Consider the following 23,170-nt stretch of genomic DNA (forward strand, 5'->3'; position numbering starts at 1 on the left):
CACACCATCTGGGATACGGTTGTGCAGGTGCTGCCTCAGTGCCCAGAGGAGGCCCGGGCCGTTCTCTCCCAGGCAGTTGTGGATGGGAGAGACGCAGCCAAATTCGCAATTCGTTGTAGACTGGATACCACCGACTCACTGGGCAGAACAATTACTAAGTTGGTAACCCTTAGACGCTACGCCTGGTTGAGGAAATCTAGATTTTCGGGGGATGTCCAGTCAACCTTGATGGACGTGACCTTTGATGGCTGTCATCTTTTTGATAACAAAGCAGACTCAGTGCTTAAGCGCTTTAAAGACTCTAGAGTTACGGCCAGATCTTTGGGCCTCACTGCCGCGTCCCGTCCACTCCAGTCTGCTTTTCGTCCCTTTTGTGACTACGGAAGGGGCACCCAAGCATGTCCAGTCCAGTCTAGCCACTAGTTCACACACAGATGTGGGACCCAGGGTCCTTGCTTGTCTGGGAGCCAATGGGTGGGCCAGTCCACCATCTCCCCTGCCACTTTCTCCAAACCCTCTTAGTCCGATGTTTCTGACCCATGTTCAGCCACTTGGAGGCAGTAAACGGTATCACCTTCTCCGCTAACAATCCATCACGTCGTACAGGTGGGTTCTGCAAATCGTCCGAAGGGGCTACTCCCTCCCCTTCGAGACAACTCCTCCCTCCATGCCACCGTCTTTCGATCACATGTAAGAGGATCATTTGGAACTTCTCTGCCAAGAAGTCTCAGCTCTTTTGGCCAAGGGAGCTATAGAGAGTGTCCCTTCGCCAGAAGTAAGTAGTGGTTGCTGTTCCCACTACGTTCTGGTGCCCAAGAAGGACAAAGGCCTATGTCCTATTCTGTACCTACGGGCCCTCGATTGCTTCCTTCAGAAGGAGAAGTTCAAGATGCTCACATTGGCTCAAGTCCTGTCTGCCCTTGACCCCGAAAACTGGATGGTGGTGTTGGACTTGCAGGACGCCTATTTCCACATTCCCGTCCTGCCAGCCCACAGACGCTAAATACGGTTCACGTGGTCCACAAGCCCTTTCAATTCACAGTGCTCCCCTTTGGTCTTACCAGTGCCCCTCGGGTGTTTACAAATGTGATGGTGGTGGTCGCAGCTCATCTACGCAGATCAGGGATTCCAGTCTTCCCCTATCTGGAGGACTGGCTGTTGAAATTAGGCTTGCCCCAGGCTGTCATCTCCCACCTCCAGACTACAGAGGACCTCCTGCATTGCCTGGGGTTGACTATAAACGTGCCGAAGTCGCACCTGACTCCCTCTCAGATGCTCGCTTTCATTGGAGCTGTTCTGGACACAGTGCAGTTTCGGGCTTATCCTCCTGAACATCGAGTCCTGGACATTCGTTCTATGATACCGATGTTTCAGCCTCTATCATGGATTTCAGTGGGACTGACTCTGAGGCTGCTGGTCCTCCTGGCCTCCTCCAACCTGCTTGTGGATCATGCCAGGTGGCATATGCGGGCTCTCCAGTATGACCTAAAGTTCCAGTGGGCGCAGCATCAGGGGAATCTTTCCAGCTATGTCCAGATCTCATAGTGGACTGTGACACAGCTGCAGTTGTGGTTAAAGAACCAAGATTAGGTCAATAGTAGATCCCTCTCCCTTCCCCAACCAGATATAATGGTCGTGATGGAATGCGTCACTTCTGAAGTGGGGCGGTCATTTGAGGGAGGCAGAGATCAGAGCCGTCTGGTCTCCGGCGGAGTCCGTGCTCCATATCAACCTGCTGGAGCTCTGGGCGATCAGACTGGCACTAAAGGAATTCCTTCCCTCTCTCAAAGGGAAAGTGGTGCAGGTGTTCACAGACAACACCAAGGCCATGTGGTACTGCAACAAACAGGGTGGGGTCGTGGACCCTTTGACCGGAGGCTCTCCGCCTATGGGCATGGCTGGAACATCAGGGCATAACCCTGGTGGTTCAACACCTGGCAGGTTCTCTGAATGCCAAGGTGGACAAACTCAGCCGTCAGTGCTTGGTCGATTACCAATGGCGTCTTCATTCGGAGGTGGAGCAAAGTCTCTTCCAGCAGTGGGGAAAGCCTTGGTTAGATCTGTTCGCCACCCAAGAGAACGCACAATGTCAGCAGTATTGTGCGTTGGAGTTTCCAAGGCGGCACTCGCTCAGTGACGCTTTTCGTCGCGATTGGAACTGGGGCCACCTGTATGCCTTTCTGCCTGTACCACTTCTGCCCTGAGAGCTCAAGAACATCAAGCAAGAAAGGGCCCAAGTTATCCTTGTGGCTTTGGACTGGGCACGAAGAGTCTGGTACCTTGAGCATCTGAGCATGGCCATCGATCCTCCGATCAGACTGCCCCTTCTGGAGAATCTTCTGTCACAGCAGCAGGGGACGGTTCTTCACCTGAACCTGTCCAGTCTTGTAGGAAAGTAGTATCTGTTTTTATGGTTACCTCCACTTTTTGCCTGGTGTTGTGCTGTTTTTGACTAGTCTGGCTGGGATCCTGCTAATCAGGACCCAAGCCTATGCTTTCTCCTCTAAATTGGACATGGTGAGTAATTAGGTACCCTCCAGATTGGATACTGGTGTACCCTTCTAAGTCCCTAGTATATGGTACCAAGGTACCCAGGGCATAGGTACACAGGGGGTCTCCCATGGGCTGAAGCATGTATTATGCCACCCATGAGAAACCACTCAAATTGTGACTCGAGGCCTGCCATTGAAGCCTGTGTAAGCTGGTGTCAGCACCACTTACGGCAGTTATACGTTTCCTTATATCTGAGGTCACTGTACTTAAAACCTATAAGTCACCCCTAAAGCAGGCCTTTCAATCCTGAAGGCCGGGTGCACGGTTCTAAGTGTGAGGATACCCCTGCATGAGTGGGGCATCCCTACAACCTTTGGAGTCCATTCTCCTGGGTTGTAAGTGTATCAGCCCTCCCGACGTATAGAGTGGCCTTGTGTCATTACGCAATGACCATCTCTAAACTGGCTGTAACAAACCCTTTCATGTTTGGTATCAAACATGTTGGAATCATACCCATACACCATAAACAGTGTGGGAGGAATGATACCATGCACTGTAAAGCTCCTCCGGGAGGCGCTCAGTGCTCCCAGTACCAGTCTTCCAGAACTGGACAGCAAGCTAGGGCTGCTGCAGACCAGAGACATGTTTCTGCCCTCCTGCTGAGCCAAACTCGAACTAGAGATGGCAGAACAATAGATGTCCTGTCACAGGGAGGTTTGACCACCTCCCAGACAAGGTTTAGTGTATTGGGGTAGGGTGGGGGCGCTTGCCAGTGCCACTGAGACTGCTTGAAGGGCCCGATTGGTGCCCTCCTTGCATACTCCAGTTCATACCAGTGCTCTGGTGTGAAACTGGACAAAGGATGTGAGAGTATCCTCTCCACTGTCCAGCTTTCTCCTCTGGGGGGGACCACTTTATCGTCCCAACCCTTTCCTTAGGGTACTTAAAGGCTTACCTGTGGGTGGGTCCCTAGATTCGTTGTGGGACAAGGTTCAGATTCGAAACCACTTCATCTTTGACTGTCTGGGCATTCTTGACTTCGCTGGACTTCACCTTGGACACAGAAGCTGCAACTGGGAAGACTCCTGCTGCTCCTGGTCTCATCGTCCTGCAAGTCTGCTGCAACATTCTCGCCTATCCTCCATATATAATCCTCCCAGGGCCTGTGGACATCCAAGACACCTGAAGGAATCTTACTTGAAGTGAAGGAGTCACTTCCCTGCATATAGGCACCGCAACATAGCTGACCAATCTGCTGATCCTGGGCTTCCACGGACTCCGAAAGGCTCAGCAACACAGGTGGTGGTTCTACAACTCCCTCAAGGACTTCACTGTCTTCTCACCGAGTTTGCGTCCAGTATCCCTCGTCGGGACCGTAGGAACCGAATCCCCGTGCACAGTTAACCTGCCATTGCCAAGGCTTGTTGACTCTCTTCACCAGAGATCTTTGGACTCCTAGAAACTCCAACCTTGAACACCTCCTGCAGCCAAGATCGTCCTCCTCACCGCATCCTTTGCACCGTGGGTCTGCATCTTTGGTTAGTTGCTCAAGCTCCTCTTGCGACTCTTATGCCTCCTGCCTGTGGGTCATCTTGAAGGTCATTCCTGACTCCAGTGGGTTCCCCTGATTACTTGGGCCTACTCTGACTCCCCTGCTTATGGTGAGTCACTTAGACCTTGCTGGTCTCAACACTGCACCTTTTTCGCTTGCCACGTTGTTTGCAGTCGCTATGGCTGGTTGGTGCTCCCGACAGACACTGATCCCTCAACTCTCGACATCTGACGTGGGGCAGCTCGTGAATGGCTCCTGGTCTTCCACAGCGTTGCCTGGTCCACACAGCTGCAGCTCCAAGGTCACCGTCAAGTCTGTTGCAACGCCCTACATTGGTGGGCATCCGTCTTCCGTGCCTCCTGGTCACTCCTGAGTGGCATAGATTCTGTCCCCTCTGTTTGCAGGTACTTCTCATCTTGAATTCATCTTTGGGTTCCACCGGACACTTTCACCTTCTTCGCCAGCTTCATTGAGTTCGCCTGCGCTTTCCAGCGCCACTTCGCACCTATGCTCCCGGCTTACCTTGTGTAGGGATCCTGGTTTCTAGGGTATCCACGGGTGGGGTGGTTCAACAACCTTCTGTCTTCCACAGGGATTCTTTAGGGTCCACTGGGAAGGATCCTTCTTCTTTAAAATTGCAGCCACGACTTACTCATTGACTTGAATTGTGTACGCAGTTGTGTTCCCACTCTGCACACAGCCTCCGTTGGGTTCCTGGGTACTTACCAGGGTGGCTCTCCAACCTTCTGTCTTTCACTGGGTCTTCAGGGTCCACTGGGAAGGGTCCTTCTTTAAAATTGCAACCGCGACTTACCCATTGACTTGAATTGAGTATGCATTCATGTTTCCACTCTGCACATGGTCTCCGGGGGGTTTCTGGTTACTCATCTTGGGTGGTTCCTTGGGCCACCATCCCCAGCATTTCTACATCTTCTGGGTATAGTCTTGACTTGAGTTGTGGTTCGCATCCCACTATTTTAGTGTATGGTTTGGTCTCCCCCCTGGCTACCACTGTGTATTTGTGCTACTTACCAGGTTGTATTGCAAATTTATTGTGTGCATTGTGTATATCTCCAGATAGGAGATATTTGTATATGTTAGTGAGTGTATTATAATAAATACTCTTTGTGGTTCTATTTTACTGAATCTAAACCAATTGGATTACGGTCTGGTAAAACAAGCTGCTTTACACTCCCTCTGTACTAAGCCTGAAAGATGCTCTCCACAGCTACCACTTAAAGAGCTTTCTAAGGTTGTCTAAGACCACTAAAATCACCATAAGGGTTGTGCAAGGTGCACACTTACATAAATGGGCACCATATACAAAGCCAGCCTCCTACAGTTCCTGAGTATGAATCAATGAAATGTTTGTTTTGGGTCCTGGGTCTTATTACATGGAGAAGCTGCTTTAGTATTGTAGACTGACTCCTCTGACTTCCTCAGGGTTGACGTAGGCGCTGTCTACTTTAGGAAAGGTTTGATACATCAACCTCACCACTATTACCAATTCTTCTTTCTAGGGCACGAATGAGTTCTTGGGGCGAAGCATCTGCCTGCCAGAAGTCTGTTTGGACATTGCTTCAAGAGTCACACCTCAGCTTGCATGGCATCCTGTCAAAAGAGAGCGTAAGGCAGGAGGCGAGATTTTAGCAGCATTTGAGCTCCTAATTGATGATAAGGTAAATGGAAGTTGGTCTGCTGAGTCCTTTGAATAATAATCACGAACAAGAAAAATTATTTCACTTGTATTAAAGTGTTGCGGACGTTTATAGATAGTCAAAGCGGGTTTGACACGATTTATGTCGAACCGGCTCCTTCAGAGAAGGACACTGCTGCCCTAAATGAAGAAATGTTTTATGGAAGGTTCCAATTAGAAGAATGGCCTCATTTTGCAGGAGCACCATGGAGCTGAAGCACATTAAATGACATGTTGCCAAATATTACTGTTAGTAGCCAGCAACTGGCCATACTAGTACCACCTGTTCCCTGTTTCTCTTGGGCTTTTCACCAGTCAGCTATATATCTAGTACTGGTAGGTAAGAGGAGTCAATTGTATTTATGTATCTCATAAAATGGTTTTAATTCTGAAGTCTAGGTGCATGGACCCTCCATACAATCAGTCTGTAAAATAATTATTCAGTTGATAAAATCCCTGTAAAAGCATATAAAACAAGAACTTTACTAGACAAATTCATAACATTTAAAAGAACACAGGATAAATTACACAATAAATAATGAGTACAGGGGCAATTAATCAGGTCTTGTACTTCTGGATGCCAAGCCAGCTTGTGAAAAGGACAAAACTGTAAGAATAACATGATCAGTGGGAGGCATCTAGAGATACAACAAGGCTGGCCTGACTTGATTAAAATTCAAAGATTTCAACAAAGGAGTTATAAAGTGCTTCCTCGGCAAACAATAATAAGAACAACACATTGTAAAATGCAACATATCATGCGGAGGCGTGTTGTCACAGCCTCAGGATACCCTTGCCTCAGGCCGTACCCACCCAGTGGGGGATGCCAAAAGGTGATGCAATTTGTTGAATCTAAATCTGATCAACAGAAACCTATTGTGCTGTGAGCAAACCTTAATGAGATACGGTTCCAACCCCTGCACAGTTTTTAGCAACATATCACCCCAAACTGATTTTTCCTAAATCTCTAAGCGCTCTCTCTCCAGGTGTAAGTGTTGTAAGAACAACCTTTTAACACCCCCCACCTCCGCACCGAAAGAGACGTGGGATCATCAAAAATATCTGACTTACCTATGTAGGTAAAAGCAGCTTTGACGTAGGCTATCCAGGGTATACTATGGGCCCATTGACTGCCCAGGATATCCGCTAGGATTAATCGGTTTAAAGACAATTCCGCCCTGCTCCAAATGTTCATCCTACACAGGAGTTGACTCAGGGATATCAAATTGCGCCCTTGATCAAGCCTATGCTTCACCTTATCAGAAAAAGCAAGGGTAGAGTGTGGAACCTGTACCATTTAACTGAGAAAATTATTTTCAACTGCTTGGATTCATTCCAGCTTGGCTTTCCCCCACACCTCACTACCGTATCGTAGCTGAGAGATACACTTAGCCTGGTAAAATTTTAACAAATCCCTCGGCACCTTAGAGCCAACTCAGCTCTCTTAACCTCCAACAAAGATTTCCAACAATTATTTCCATCAAATAAAAACCCCAAATAGGGGAATGCCTTCACTTTACCCAGGGTAGAATTAGCAACCTTAGAGGTCTTGCTCTTAGTTGATTTGGGACTTGCTACCATCACATATGACTTTGAAGAATTAACAGCCAGATAAAAATTTCCCATAAAAGACACATAACTGGCCAAAAGTACGTCCGGCCCCTGAGTGATCCAAGCCATGAGAACTGTGTCATCTGTGTATAATAACACAGGAAGAAATTTGTCACCAGCCTTGGGGCAATCCGCCACAGCTGATAACAGTGCGGACTCAAGCCCATTTACATACAGGGTAAATAGAAAAGGAGCCAAAATGCATCCATGACACGCACGCAAGCACGTCCGAAATGAGCAAATACAGGCGGTGTCCTGAAAAAAACAGACCAAGGCATATGTCTTTGAGTGCAGGTTGGCTAGTAGGGCCACATTACTTGGATCAATCCCAATCTCGCTAAGCAGTGTCCACAGTTTCGTTCAGTTCACCCTGTCAAAAGAGGATGTCAAATCCATGCAGGCTAAGTGTATAGATTCAGGAAGAGCCACTGTATATTTATTAATATTTAGATGGAGATTTGTGCATTGGTCTGAAGTGGACCTCCAAGCTCCAAAACCATACAGAGCATTGCTTAGAATTTTCTCTTCTGCCCAATTACTTAGCCTATTTAAAATCACACTCCCAAAACCTTGACTATTGAATCCAGCAGTAATATAGGTTTATAACATTGTGGATTGTCTTTGTCCCCCTTCTTAAAGATGGGAACAATGACCAAGAAGGCAATATCCCCACCTGAGCTGCTGCATTCAACACCTTGTTAAGAGTGGAGCCCAGACCTCAATATTTGATTTAAACAAATCTGGCGGAATGCTATCAGGACCTGGAGCCTTGTTACTAGACAATGCGAGAATAACCTGTGTAACTTCATCTAGGGCCCATACCACTGGTACACAGGCTGTGATTGAACCAGCAGGAATTTTGTCACACCCACATACCCCCTGGTTATATATGGCCTCAAAATGAGCAACCCACTGGTGCTCTGAAATATGATAATATAAAAGTGGCCAGGGACCCCCCGCAAAACAGGGTTTGTTTACCACCCTGCAAAAGAGTGAGCTGTCCCTCATCTCAAGTGTTTGACAGCGCTTCTCTCATGCCACTTCCTGTAAATTCGATTCACAGGTAACTTGAGACTGCTTGTAAGCCCATCTGCAGTCTTTAACCAATTGCCCGTCCCTTGGGGACTGCTGCAAAATCTGACTTCAGAAGATGCAGGGTTCTCGAGCAATCCCTGTCAAACCATTTGGGTACATGTGACTCCTTACTGCTATAATCTGTACCCATCATCACCCTAAGATCCCCTGCGGCAATGGCTTTAAAAGTCTCCAGGACCTCCCTATTTCCTGCAACACTATCAAAACAGATATTAATTTCACTAAGACAAAGTGCAAACAGTGCCGCTTGGAGACGTTGGGGGTCCATCTGAGACCATTTCAGCCGTCTTCCCTATTCAGCAGTGGAGAGCCTCCTCAAAGCCCCCATATGCTGTAACTGGGGAAGATTAGCTACATCCAAAGTTACGGATAAGGGGTTGTGATCACTGAAATGACAAAAAATGATGTTAAAATGGGTAATAAACCAATATAGTGTTGCAGAAACAGAGATAAAATCAATAAACGACCTACAGCCCCTCCCTTTAAATGTTAGACAAATTACAAGATCCTGAGGCTTCACCAATTTCTCCATAGTAAAGACAAGATTATGACCGTGCAGGAACTCATTGAGCTACTGGCCATTCTGTGAATGCTCAAAATGTAGCCCTTCTTTCAGCAGACAACTATAATTTGGTGCCTCACCATCCGAGGGGGGGGGGGAGAGGTTACATGGATGACAATTAAAATAACCCGAAATCACAGTTGGGGCTTGCCCGTTGCCCTTGGCTGAAATGGGGTGCAAAAGGCAGTCCAATTGCGAAACTCCCCCCCCCGCCCCGCCCCGGCTCAGAACTACCACATTTACTGTTATAGAAATTGACTAATATGATATGGAGACAGGAGCCCCTGCATTGTATGTACATGCCACCTCCATACCTGTCTCAACCCTTTATACATGCCTGCTCACTTCCCCCACAGTCTTTTTTCTCAGTGAATTTGAGGTCCCAAGATGTTCTTTCAAGTTCTGTGTATTCCATTTACACATATTATGACTATGGCGGTGATGAGACCGTCGTAGTCGCTGTGGTAGTCCGACCACCATCCTACTACGGGACCGCCCGCAGTATTATAAGTGTGGCAGTCGGACCGCAACTGAACCGATGCTACCGCCATGGATCAAGGATCCTGCGGCGGTCTGGCAGAGGTTCAAGGCCAAATATACCTTTGGTGCCGCAGCGGCACCCCCGAGCATGTTTGAGTTGCTTCTCCACCGCACTTTTCATGGCCCTCTCTTGCCCCTGTGCATGGGAGTGCATTCGGGGGGCACACGTGGTTGTTGTTGTTGTTGTGTGTCTAGCTTTCTGCTCTGTCTGTTTGTATGCGGCTGCCAGACCAACATGCTCTCTTCAAATCTCCCATTGTGCATATATTTCTAAAAGGGTTGGCTCGCCTGTTTCCACCTAAGCCCTTTGTGATGCCACAGTGGGACCTTAATTTGGTTTTCACCTACCTGATGTGTGCTCTATTTGAGCCTTTGCTCAATTGTCCCCTACAACTGTTGACCATCAAAACAGCTTTCTTAGTGGCGATTACATAAGCCCGGAGGGTGAGTGAGTTGCAGGCTTTATCTTGTTTGTCTACTTATCTTATGTCCATTACAGATAAGGTGGTGCTTTGCACCAGGGCTTCTTTTTACCAAACGCTGTGACCACATTCCATCTGAGTCAGTCCAACCCTTTGCCCACCTTCTTTGCTCCCCTGCATCCCTCTAAAGAAGAGGAGTGTCTCCACCGTCTGAACCCAAAATGAGCGTTGTGGTTCTACCTTGACCGTACTACAGAGTTCCGGGTGGACGACCAACTCTTTATGGGGTACGTGGGAGCGAAGAAAGGAAGGGCGGTGCAGAAAAGGACCATTTCTCACTAGGTCGTTCTCTGCATCAAGATCTGTTATCGCCTGGCGAAGAAGCAGCCCCCGAGGGATTAAGGGCCCATTCCACCAGAGGAAAGGCTGCAATATACGCTTTGTTTTGGGGTGTTCCTGTGCAAGACATAAGTCAAGTTGCAATGTAGGGCATCTTTGCACACATTTTCAAAACATTATTGTTTGGACGGTCATGTCCGCAGGGACAGGCACTTTGCCCCCTTGGTCCTGCAGGCCTTCCTAGTTTAGTAAGTTTGTCTGCAGCCCATTGCTGGGATGTTATGGCTTGGGTATTTATTTCAAATGTAAGGAATCTGCAGCTCGAAGTCTCTATCAGATGAACAAGTTACTTACCTTAGGTAACGCATTATACGATAGAGACTCTAGCTAGCTGCAGATTCCTAACAGCCCCACCCATGCCTCCCCACTTTGTGGACTAATGTTCTAGGACTAGGGTTAATCCCTCCTTTTCAAGGCCCTAGTTTTGCACACGACTACATCAGTTAATTTATGGCTCTGTACTACTGGCGTAGAAAAAACGAAAAGTACTGACGTCCTTTGCGCCTATATAGGCACTGCAACATCATAACCAACGCTGCTGACAGGGACAACGTCGCGTGGAGCAGAATGGAGCCACCCGACATCGTGCGCAAGGTGTATTGCTCAGCAAAAGTTTCCGGATCCAGCCTGGTGCCTGGGAATTCAAGGGTAAGGAATTTGCAACTAGATAGAGTCTCTACCAGATAATGCGTTACCATAGGTTAGCAACTTGTTCTTTAACAACCAAAGTCCACATGTCAGGCCAGGTAACACGCAGAAGAAGCATAAGTTAGGAAACTGCTGCATAGGTTTTGTTTTAACAGTAATAAACAAGTGGGAAGTTGCTAGTTTCTGAATCAAAGATAGCACACAAGCAATATATTAAAAACATGTGTTGTCCAAGTAGCCATGAATACAAAGGTGCAGTCCTAGATATTGGGCTTACTTTTCTTCAGTTTGTTGAAGACTTGTATCAGATAATTTCTTCCCAGTTGTAGCAGGTGTAGAGTCATGGTTGTTTGACCTTATCATTTGTAAAATTCAAACAAGCCTCAAATCAGTTCATGTTAGAGGAGATAGCTGGAGGTACTAATTCACACAAAAAAGGATGGGCTATGGGTCCAGACAGTAACCCAGTTGAAAGCTACTATATTTTAGATTTTGTAGTGGCTGACCCCTTAGCAATTTATTTAATTATAACTTAGAAGGCAGGATTACTCCTAACATTTTTTCAGAAACTGTAATCTTTTTGATCTTAAAAACTGAAAAAGAATCCTGGCCTCTATCAAATGTAATATTGAATCAACTCTTCACTTAGTTTTAGCTGTCAGCCCGTCTAAGGCCGACCCACTCTTTTGAAATGATATCCAGAAAGACTTTATTTCATGGAGCCATATCATTGACTTGACTCCTGGATCATTGATGCTGTAGATACTAGCACTTCTAAAGAGATACCACTAGCAGTTATCCCAAATGGTAGTGCAAAATCATTTGAGTGCATTAATTAAGCCTACTTGTTGATGGTACATATACCCTTCGGACTGGGAATATCTTCATGGATATTTTTCAGTAACTATGCTTTCCTCTCTGCTAGGCTAGTTATTTTGGTAGGATGGCTAATAGGTCTCTTATTGAGAGGTTCTGCATCACAAGAGGTGAATTGGGCATAAAAACCTTTGCACAATTCATTAGACAGAGATCAAAAATGAGGTAGTGTGAGTTCTGTGGCTGACATTGGGGGGTGTTGGACTGGCTGCTGGCAACCAACCCAAGCAATGTAATTCAAGTACAAATCAATAAGGACACTCATTATGGATCAATATACACAGGCAGTGAATACAATTCAGCTTTAATAAAATATTAAGTGCACAAAACTTCAGTAATGGTAATTATACTTTAGCAAAATGGTTGCATGTGTATTTATAATGAAATACCAGCAATAGACAGAGGCACAAAGGTAAGTCTGGAGTACAAGAAAAATATATCTCAGCAATGATGAGTTTACATTAGCAGGGTAGTTCAACTTTAACTTATGATGTAATGCCAGAAACTGGTCGAAATCACTCACCATACAGTAAATCAAAAACACAAAAGTAAGTCCAATAGCACCGGAGAATACACCCTTACTGCCAACAAGGGTAAAATAGTCACACACACACACACACACACATATATATATATATATATATATATATCTATATCTATATATATATATACACACACACACACACACACATGTGATGATAATAAAAACCGACAAAAGACTCATTGTGAGCCTCAGTGGTGTTTGTGAGCTGCCTATGAAGAAGGGGCCGCAGTGCCCTGAAATGCGTCGGCGAAAAGGAATACACAAACGGGCTAATCACGGTGAGCTGCGTCACGTGCCGGATGGCAGGGGTGATGTCGAGTGCCCTGTCAAAAGCTTTGGGCATCTTGTGGTAAATGTTTTGCACGGCTGGTCCCTGCCGTGGATGGGGCACCATCTTGTACAAGGAGAGGCTGGGAGAGGAACTGTTCTTCACCGTCAGCACATCGCCCCAGATGCGAATAAAACAGCTCATCATAGAGGATCCCTACCTATTCAAGGAATGTAATTGCTCTCAATAACGAACAGTCACTGAACTTACTCAAAGGAAATAATTGCTTGCAATGCGGTGACTACATGCCCCAACAGACATTGCGGCAGCACTAATTGGGAGGGGCTGCTGCAGGGACATGTGATGATAATAAAAACCGACAAACGACTCATTGTGAGCCTCAGTGGTGTTTGTGAGCTGCCTATGAAGAAGGGGCCGCAGTGCCCTGAAACGCGTCGGCGAAAAAGAATACACAAACGGGCTAATCACGGTGAGCTGCGTCACGTGCCGGATGGCAGGGGTGATGTCGAGTGCCCTGTCAAAAGCTTTGGGCATCTTGTGGTAAATGTTTTGCACGGCTGGTCCCTGCCGTGGATGGGGCACCATCTCGTACAAGGAGAGGCTGGGAGAGGAACTGTTCTTCACCGTCAGCACATCGCCCCAGATGCGAATAAAACAGCTCATCACAGAGGATCCCTACCTACTCAAGGAATGTAATTGCTCTCAATAACGAACAGTCACTGAACTTACTCAAAGGAAATAATTGCTTGCAATGCGGTGACTACATGCCCCAACAGACATTGCGGCAGCACTAATTGGGAGGGGCTGCTGCAGGGACATGTGATGATAATAAAAACCGACAAAAGACTCATTGTGAGCCTCAGTGGTGTTTGTGAGCTGCCTATGACGAAGGGGCCGCAGTGCCCTGAAACGCGTCGGCGAAAAAGAATACACAAACGGGCTAATCACGGTGAGCTGCGTCACGTGCCGGATGGCAGGGGTGATGTCGAGTGCCCTGTCAAAAGCTTTGGGCATCTTGTGGTAAATATATATATATATATATATATATATATATATATATACACACACACACACACACACACACACACACACACACATACATAGATATGTGTGTGTGTGTACAGGGCAGTGCTCGCACAGTGTTGATGAATCACGCAGTCTTGAATCAACTGCAATGCCGTTAATTAAAGGTGCAATAATAATGAACTGATAAGTCAGGATAGAGCAGTAGAATCAGGCCCTCACCACCCCCTGGAACTTAACTTTCCACAGTGCTGGGAAACCCGCTCCAATCCCTCTCACACCCTCCTTGGGAACAGCACAACTGGGTGCAGCAGCTTTGGACTGACGGCAGCTCAGCACGAATCCATCTGTGAGCTTCACTCTGAGTTTCCCTCTACCCCCTTTTATATACTAAAGCTGACTTGTGCAATATCCTGTTGTTCCCTTCTCCCAGGTTCTTGCCCTGCTATCAGTACGTAGAACATTGCTCTCTCTGGTACTCCTCAATCATCCTCCCAGGTCCTGTCTGGGTCAGTACATTCTCAACTGTATGTTTCTCCCACGATCCACCTTGCGGCCCAGTGTCCCATAACAAGGCTTCTTCGCAGATAGCTGTGTCTATGGAATGGAACAAATGAGCACCGCAAGCTCAACGCAGCCTGGTACCATAATCAAAGCACCTTGGCAGCACATCTAATTATGTCTAGTATAAACAGAAAACAAGCATCATGAGATTCGCTGCTAGCGCTGCGTGGTACAAGGGTTTTGTGCATGCATTTTCATCCATCAACACTGCTTGAGCTAAATTAACCCTTTCACATCACAATGACTTCCACTCTCTATTCCATATGTACTACAGGAGAAATGCAGTTTATTCTGATGTCATAATTTTATACAGCAGACCCTGATGGCTTATTTCTAGAGAGCTGATGTAGGAGGTTCGGATGCTCTCTTCATATAGTATTAATAACGGCAAGTCAGAGCTTACGCATTGGAATACCAGCCATCACGTTGTATATGTTAAAAATTCCATTCCATATTTAGAAATACGGGTTAAATGTGAGCTGCAAGTCCTTGTAGAGTTTAATATTAGAATGGCCCTAGATGATTTAAAAATCCTGTTAGTTCTGGGAATCAGCTTCCTCTCACTGTACAGGAAGAATCAGTATCATAAAGTGTAGGTTCTGTCAAAAGTCAACTGCCCTTATAATGCCATCCATTTGTACTTTTAATTAATCTTGCATAATATACTGTAAATACAATCCATGTTTGTTAGATTCATTTGAGGCACTAAGGAAATAAGGAGAGCATGGAAGAAGCTCAGAAGATATGTTCTTAAAGTTGATTGGGCAGTGCCAATCTACAAGTTTTTGTTGGGCCATACACCTTAGGAGATTTGTTCTCTTTTGGGTCCACAAGCTTAATCCGTGCTATGCGAGCTTTTTCAAAGCTATGATTTCAGAAGAGGAGAGGGGCATTTTTATTTCTAACTATGAACCCCCCAGCAAATATCAGAGAAGTTAAGTACAGTAGATTGCGATTCTGACGTCGCACTTGAGAAAAATGAACAGAATGTACCATTACACCGACCACTTCCTTTCCCGGCAAACCAGTCTTGTTAGGTTTTTGGAGCAAGCCTTTCAAAGAGACAGTGATGAATACGGTTGCACACCTGTTGGTTATACTGGGTACAACTGTTTAAATCTAGTAGGAGCAATAGAGCATTACAGATTATCAAGTTTTGAAAGTATCGATTTGAATCTTGCATAACAGTCCTTAAATTAGAAAGGAGCCTGAACCAACCTTGAGTATGAAAGTTGTGCTTCAGTCGTGTTCAGGAAAAAAGAACAAGGAGTCAAAGACTTAGGAGACCTTTACGGAAACTGAAAAAGAAAAGATGGATGCTCCATGGAAGTGCAGATCGATGTGGTTTCAAGGAGAAAGACTGGCTGATACATGTAGATGTTAAAATGCTTTATTATAGGATCCAGTCTGTGCATTTTATGTAAAACCACTGTTTACCATAGTTAGGCTGTATTTATCCCTGGCAAAGAGGTTCAGAGTGAAATCACTGCATCTGAACTGGTTTGGGAACCAATGGCAGACGACATCTACATGTTTTCAGGCTGCCCAGTCCTGAGAGAATTCAGTGATGATGTCAGTAAAACCACTAATGATCTCACAAAGATGTAGATGGGAGGTGCCTTTTGGATCTTGGCGGACCCACGGTTGAGGGAAAGGCATGCTCTGATGTTGGTCTTCTACTGTATTCTTCTAGCTTCAGTACACATTTGCGCTGAATGAACAGAACAGAATAGATACTTCCACAATTTCAACACTGGATTACATGTTTACTACTCCGTGCCTCTTGATACATGTGGTAAGGTGAAGGTGGTCAGAGTGTGGGTTACCCCCTCTTTGCTGTGATTGTGGTTAAAAACTAGTCAACAAGTTAAAGATATACAGAGAGCTGTAATCACGGTCTCTGATAATCCTTCCAATATTGGATTTATGCATGGTTGAGTGGAGATTCCCTATATGGTCAAGATCCTAAATGTTACTGTACCAGACGACACGATGAGCTAGCTGACTTATGAATCTGGTGATGTTTGTGAAGATGAAACATGATACTCAAGAGTGTAATAAGGTGTAAACTGAATAGTATTTAACCTGTCTCAAATGTGAAGTTTTAGTGAAATATTGCATCTCTATCCTGAACTTCCTCCATTTTGCATCAGAAATTCTGGATATTTCCTCTTTATAGTTCGCCATGTTTACTATTTTATTGAGTTTTGTTTTGAACCCCTGGTATCATTATGCTGAGATTTGGTCACAATCTGATGGGTACAGCAGCATGGCTAATGTTCTATCAGTGCAGTCAGTACTTTGCTTTTTATCAGTTCTAATGTTTTCTGAAGAAATAATTGATTGTTTTTTCTTTGACAGCAAGATGATGCACAGTAATGAGTCATTATAAAAGGTCTCCTTCTCGCTCAACTCTTCCAAATGCACGATAACAGAATACCATAATGCAGGCCAGTTGTTCATGATTTCAAGTGGATCGCTCATAAATGTTCAGGGAAGTCTGCGACAGTAAACCAACAAAGGATGGTGGGAGACACATAAGGAGATAAAGGAATCACCCCAGACAGACTTGTGTATTTCTACATTCCTGTAGGCTGGACGGGGCCCACACTGGAGAGGAGAGAGTCAGGCTTCCCCCATAACTTCATTCGGTGTTCTTGGATTCAGTGAGAGGTCACAAGGAAGGGGCCTGGGCACATCTTAGGAGATGGGGCCGATAGGAGAACCATAAAGAGTAGGGTCGGGCCTTCGGCTAACCTTTTGATACACATATTGCTGTGGCTGACATCCAGGTATGAACTTTGGTTACTCCTATGGACTATGCTGTGAGGCTATCCGCTCTGAAGTAACTCCTGCTGTGACAGACTGCTTTAAAAAAGAAGAAGAGGGCAGAGGAGTGGGCATTTCAAAAGAAGCAAACCCTCAACATAGACTTCAAAGGTTCAGACCCTAAACCACATTTGTTTTCTGGAAATGGACTATAAGAAGGGGAACTTGAGACCCCAAATATTGTCATCTGCCAAACAGACCGATGGGCTGTGTGAGGAGGGGGAGCTCTGTAGGACTTCTGCCTGTACCAGGACTGGGGACCAGAGCCTGCTACTCTTTCTGCATGGTGAGGGGGCAACACCCAGGGAATCCCAGACCACTTACCCTGGAGCTTAGAGCACCAGCACCTGCCTGCTTGCTAAGACTAGTTTGCCCTGTGAGGACAAGGAAAATGCTGGAGGGAGGGAGGTTTTGTGGGGAGCCTTGCCTAGTGAACTCCATCAGCGAGATGTGAGGATATGGCTACTGCACAGATCTGGTTGTTGCCTGTGTGCTGAATGAAGTTGTTGATCCCCCTATGCCAGAGGAGGGCAGCCATGAATTGACCCGAGTGCATTGCTGTTCTCATGAACCCGAGGCCGTTGCATAGTGGGAAAGTAGCAACCACTTGTGCCAGGAGAGGCCGCTGTGAGAAGACTGATGTACGGTAGTGGGCCATCATTCAATTAACCAAGTGTCTTGTAGAGCGTGACTACGCACTCATAAGGGTCTCAAGGTGCTGGGGGGACCTATTGATCCGTTGAAGGCGCTGTGGTTCAGTCGAAGAGTCAAGTCTTGAGGTACTTCCTGAAGTGAGACAGTGATGGTGATGGGTGTGTGGAATGTGAAGCGGTGGTTAAGGTACGCAGGTCCAGCGTCGTGTAGGGCTTTGTTGGAGTGTGTGGAGAGCTTAAAGGTGATTCTTTTGTTGACTGTGATCCAGTGGAGGTCTCTCAGGTGGCTGGTGATGTGGCTGCAGCGGGGGATGTTGAGGATGAGTCTGACGGAGGCATTCTGAATCTTCTGCAGTTTCTTGAGGAGTTTCTGGGTGATGCCGGCATAGAATAAGTTGCCGTAGTTGATTCTGCTGCTGATGAGTATGTGGGTGATCATCTTTCTGGATTTGGTAGGGATCCACTTGAAGATCTTACGGAGCAGGCATAGCATGTGGTTTCAGGATGAGGAGACGCCGTTGGTTGATCTTGTGGTTCATGGTGAGCGAGGAGTCTATGATGATGCTGAGGTTTCAAGCGTGGTCTCTGGGCGTGGGGGGGGGGCTACAGGGTCATCAGGAGTTATCCCAAGCGGAAGGGGTAGCTCCCAAGATGAGGACTTTGGTCTTCTCTGAGTTGAGCTTGAGGCAGCTGTTTTTCATCCAGGTGGCGACAGCCTTCATCCCGTCGTGGAAGTTGTTCTTGGTGACTGTGGGTTCGTTGGTGAGGGAGAGAATCAGCTGGGTGTCATCGGCTTAGGAGACAATGTTTAGTCCGTGGTTCCTGATGTTGGTTGTGAGCAGGGTCATGTAGATGTTGACAAGAGTGAGGGTCAGGGAGGAGCCCTGAGGCATTCCGCAGCTGATCTCTGTGGGTTCAGAGTGGAACGGTGGTAGTCTGACTCTCTGCATTCGGCCGGTGAGGAAGGAGCAGATCCATTCTAGGGCTTTGTTACGGATGCCAGCATTGTGGAGTCTTGTGCAGTGGGAGATGATATCGAAGATGGCCAAGAGGTCCAGGAGGATAAGGGTTGAAGTTTCGCCTCAGTCAAGGAGGGTGCGGACATTGTCTGTGGCAACGAGGAGGGCGGTCTTGGTGCCGTGGTTGCTTCGGAAGCCGGATTGGGAGAGGTCCAGGATGTGGTTCGCTTCGATGAACTCGGAAAGTTGGGCGCTGATGGACTTCTCAATGACCTTGACTGGGAAGGGGAGCAGAGAGATGCTTCTGAAGTTCTTGAGGTCCGTCAGGTCGGCAGAGGGTTTCTTCAGAAAGGGGTTGATCTCTGCATGTTTCCAGTCTTCTGGGAAGGTGACGGAGTTGATGGTGTGGCAGAGTTTGGGGGCGATGGAGGTGTTGGCTCTGTTAAAGATGTGGTGTGGGCATGTGTCCGAGGGTGCTCCAGAGTGAATCTGCTGGGATCCGATGTCTTTGAGCATGGTGGTTGCGGGTGAGGTGAGAGGGTCTTGGGTGTCGAGGCTGTCGTATATCTCCTTAATCTTGTGGTGGAAGAAGATACTGAGGTTGCTGCAGAGGTCTTGGGAAGGTGGGATGTCTGCTGTCTCTGTGCAGGGGTTGGCAAATTCTTTCAACACTGTGAAAAGTTCTTTGCTATTGGCGTTGATCCTTTCTTGTAGGGCTGCTTTCTTTGTTGTTCTAATGAGGTGATGGTGACCGGTGACTGCAGTTTTAAAGGCTGAGTGGTCTTCTGGGGTCCTGCTGCTCCTCCATCTCTTCTCGAGCCGGCTACAGGTGCGTATGGACTCCTGAAGAGCTGGAAAGAAACAGCTGGCTTTCTTGTTGTGTCGCTTGCCAGGGGCTTTCTTCAGGGGATCCAGTGTGTCGGCGCAGTTGGAGATCCATCAGTGGAGGTTGCATGCAGAGGTATTAGCGTCCGTGAATGTCGGTGGAGGGGCTTTGCTGAGGGAGATGGTGAGCTGTTCTTCGGTGACCTTGTTCCAACTTCTGCAATGGTAGCAGTGGGTGTGGTGGTGTATGGTCTGGTGAAGGAGAAGTGGACGCAACGGTGGTCGGTCCACAGGAGCTCAGAGGTGTGGCTGAAGGTGATGTTGTTGCCGGCAGAGAAGATGGGGTCGAGCGTTTGTCCTGCTGAGTGGGTTGAGGAGGTGACCAGTTGTTTGAGTCTGATGGTGGCATGGTTCTTCAGCATGCACAAGGTGAAGTTGTCCAGGTGAAAGGTGAGGTCGCTGAGGAGGATGTAGTCTGTGGAGGCGAGGGTATGGGATGTGATCAAGTCGATGGTGGAATTGCTGAAGAGTGGACGGTGTCCAGGTGGTCTGTAGATGAGGGTGTTGCAGAGGGTGGTGTTCGGGATGGTCTGGTCCTGGAAGTAGAGGTGCTCCATGTTGGTTGAGTATTCATCCGAATCAGGACCCGAATATGCTGCCACCAAGGACTACATTTTACTATCAGACTGGAGCCTGTGTACAGTGAGGCTACTGTGACTCCAAATGCCAAAGGGGTTTCCGGGGACCAGCAATTTGTGTGACCTGGTCGGAGTCGTCGCCAAGAGGAATAAGGCTGCTGTGAACCATGCACACCTGCCCAGAATCAAGGATTCCCACCAGAGTTATGTATCAAACTCCCCCTGCCCCCCCTTCGCAGGAGGAACCAGACAGAGACTTACTCTGTGAAGAGGAGACGTTGAAATACTCCAGTTGCTGCGGAGGTGTAACATGTTTGAAGACTCCTGACTGATGAGTGCAACCCGCTTGAGCCTGTGTGCAGAAACTCACCTGAATTGACTGCTGCTCCTCCAGTGCCCATGGAAGGGGCGCTCTCAGGAACTCTGGTTCCTCCAATCCTGTGAGGTGCAGGTAGGACAGGTTTCAGGCCAATCGTCCTTGGGGGAACTTGCTTCAAAATTAGCACTGTGGCACTGGAACTGTTGCCTCTAGGAGTAGAGTCATAGTGGACTCTGGGTATTTGGACTACTAGTGGGGCTTACCCTGGATGTTGCTAATAGTGAATGGGAAATACCCACTATCACTAGCGCGAGGAGGAAGTGGGACAGAGAACTACTAAGAAAGCAGTAGGGCACTGACCTCAGGGGGATTGTGTACTTGATTGTGAATGTTGTATTTTTCTTTTCTGTTGTTAGCAGTAGAACAAAAAAATGTTTTTTCTCATAAAAGTGATTATTTGGCTGTAAAATGAGTTATTGCTACACGCATTTTGAGTTGTGAGCCTGTGTTCACGCCCATGTATCCACACCACTCCCCTGAGGGAGCCTTGGACTGCTTGGTCCACGCTTACCATGAGAGTCAAGTACAAAATGGGTACTTGACCCAGTTGTTCAGAATCCTTAATAAGTCAGGCCCATGGAAAACAGAAGCAAAAGGCCTTCACCGTTGGACAGTTGGGGCAAGTACCCTCTGCTTGCCCTGTGGCCCTCTGAAAGGGGTTCTAACAACTGGCAGCAAGCGATGGGGCATCTAACGTTTAGGAACCTGGATACAGGTGTGGAATTGGCCAGATCCAATTAGTGCCAGTAGTACAATAAGTCCGTTTTTTTCTACTCACAAAGGCGAAACGCATAGACAATGGAAAACACAGGGTTTTATGTGGAGACAAAGAGTGGAGGAAGCCCAGGAGTAGGGACAGGGAGGTCCTTGCTAATTTCATTAGGGACCAGTTTCTATTGTATTTATATGGCACTTGTATAGCGCATGGCTGCCCTTAGGCATCCCAGTGCTGGTAGTGTGGCACAGACCGGGATAGTGAGGATTAATGGGATCTTTTCTGGAATAGATAGGTCTTTAATATTTCCCGAAAGGAAGATTCCATTTTGGCTGATCTAAGAGTAAGCAGAAGTCTATTCCATAATTTATCCACATTGTAGGCAAAATAGCGCCCTCCAGAATTTATCAATCTGACAGTAGGAACTAAGGCTAATGGGGCCATGGAGGAACATAAAGTTCTCCCAGAAAGGTTGGGGGATATCAGAGTACAGGAGATCAGAGGCCCTTTGTCAAGGAGAGCCATGTGGGTGATACATAGTGATTTAAACTTAACCCCATCAGCCACCGGGAGTCAATGGAGGGAAACAAGGGCTTGGTGGGCCGATTGATGTCTAGGTAGATTGCACAGAGACCGGGCGGCGGAGTTCTGTATCACCTGCAATTTCCTTATTGTGGCCTTTGGGGCTCCCAGATAAAGGAAATTGCCATAGTCTAGGTGAGAGTGAATGATAGCCTGGACCACCAGCCTGTTCGCATTGTGAGGAAGGATAATTTAAAGCATCCTTAGTAAATCAAAGCATGTGACGGAGAGCTTTACTGCTCGAGTGTTAAAGTTCAGGGATTTGTCCAGCCACATTCCTATACTCTTATTAGCGGTTTTTGTTGTGGTAGGGGGGCCTAGACAACTTGACCAGCTCAGATTCTCCAGTATTGTATATTTTAAAGATTCACATGCTTGAATCTTCCCTGTCGTCATGGTGGAAGTCCCACTGTAACAGTAAAATAGCAGTATAAAAGCTTAAATGACAATCTCCCTTAAGAATCAGTAGCATCTAGTAACCAGTTAGCCTCATTAAAGAACATCCAAACTCAAGCCAATCACATCGCAGACCCTTGAGTATCCATCCCCTGTAGGGCTACCATACCTCAGATTTCTTACCATATGTTGTGTGTTAGGGAGTCTCCCTGAGGTCTACTCAGTCACAGTGTTTCTACGTTGAACTTTTCAACTTTGAGCTAGCAGTTCCTTTTCCTAAACCATCTCTTCAACTGAGGTCCTGCTAGATAATGAGTTTAATCCTTAATTTCTGCATTTACTGCAGAATGTCAGAGTATAAAAAAGGGCTGTTTAGGCCCTGCAAGACTTGTGAAAAGTTCAAGGATTTCTTAGGAGACCGTCATAAGGGTTGCTTATACTGCCTTTACCCAGACCACAAACCTAAATACTGTAAGCACTGCCAGACTTTTTCATCAAAAACCCTCAAAGATCGTGAGGGAAGACTTCTCATTTGGCTTCAAAAGAGAAAATCTGTGAGGGAATCTGACTCCGAGAGTGAGGCGAGACCTCATACCTCCTCTAAGAAAAGGAAGGAAGAGGATCCTTCAGGGAGATCCAAAGAAATCAAGATCTCCGAGCAAGGAGTCTTTGGTGGAAAAAAGGGTCAAAAAGGAGCAACCTGGCTCGTCTCATGCCCAAAGAAGATCTGGTTCAGCTCCTCCTTCTGCGCCACATACTCCCTCACAAAAAATCCACCCGTCAACGGGCTCGTCAACGAGGCATTCTTCGCCTGCGACTGCCAAAACGAAGACTCCGTCGACGGTTTTGTCAGTGACATCAACAACGTCGACGGTCAAGA

The 23,170-nt window shown here is 46.9% G+C and overlaps 1 protein-coding gene across 2 annotated transcripts in view; it reads left to right on the plus strand.

Moving 5' to 3' along the window:
• LOC146784224 (myoferlin-like) overlaps positions 1–23,170 on the plus strand; it is a 3,625,175-nt gene that overhangs the window by 1,497,627 nt on the left and 2,104,378 nt on the right. Inside the window, exons 2-3 of one of the 2 annotated variants that reach the window (XR_014970655.1) lie at positions 5,566–5,724; positions 16,676–21,583. Coding sequence is in view for 1 of the 2 variants with exons in the window: in XM_085634512.1 (XP_085490638.1) it covers positions 5,566–5,724 (159 nt within the window). In the remaining variant the exon portion in view is untranslated. Of the gene's footprint in view, positions 1–5,565; positions 5,725–16,675; positions 21,584–23,170 lie in introns of those variants that run through there. The other variant, XM_085634512.1, reaches the window with a different exon arrangement.

This window comes from Triturus cristatus, chromosome 11 (assembly GCF_964204655.1).
Source record: "Triturus cristatus chromosome 11, aTriCri1.1, whole genome shotgun sequence".
NCBI lineage: Eukaryota > Metazoa > Chordata > Amphibia > Caudata > Salamandridae > Triturus > Triturus cristatus.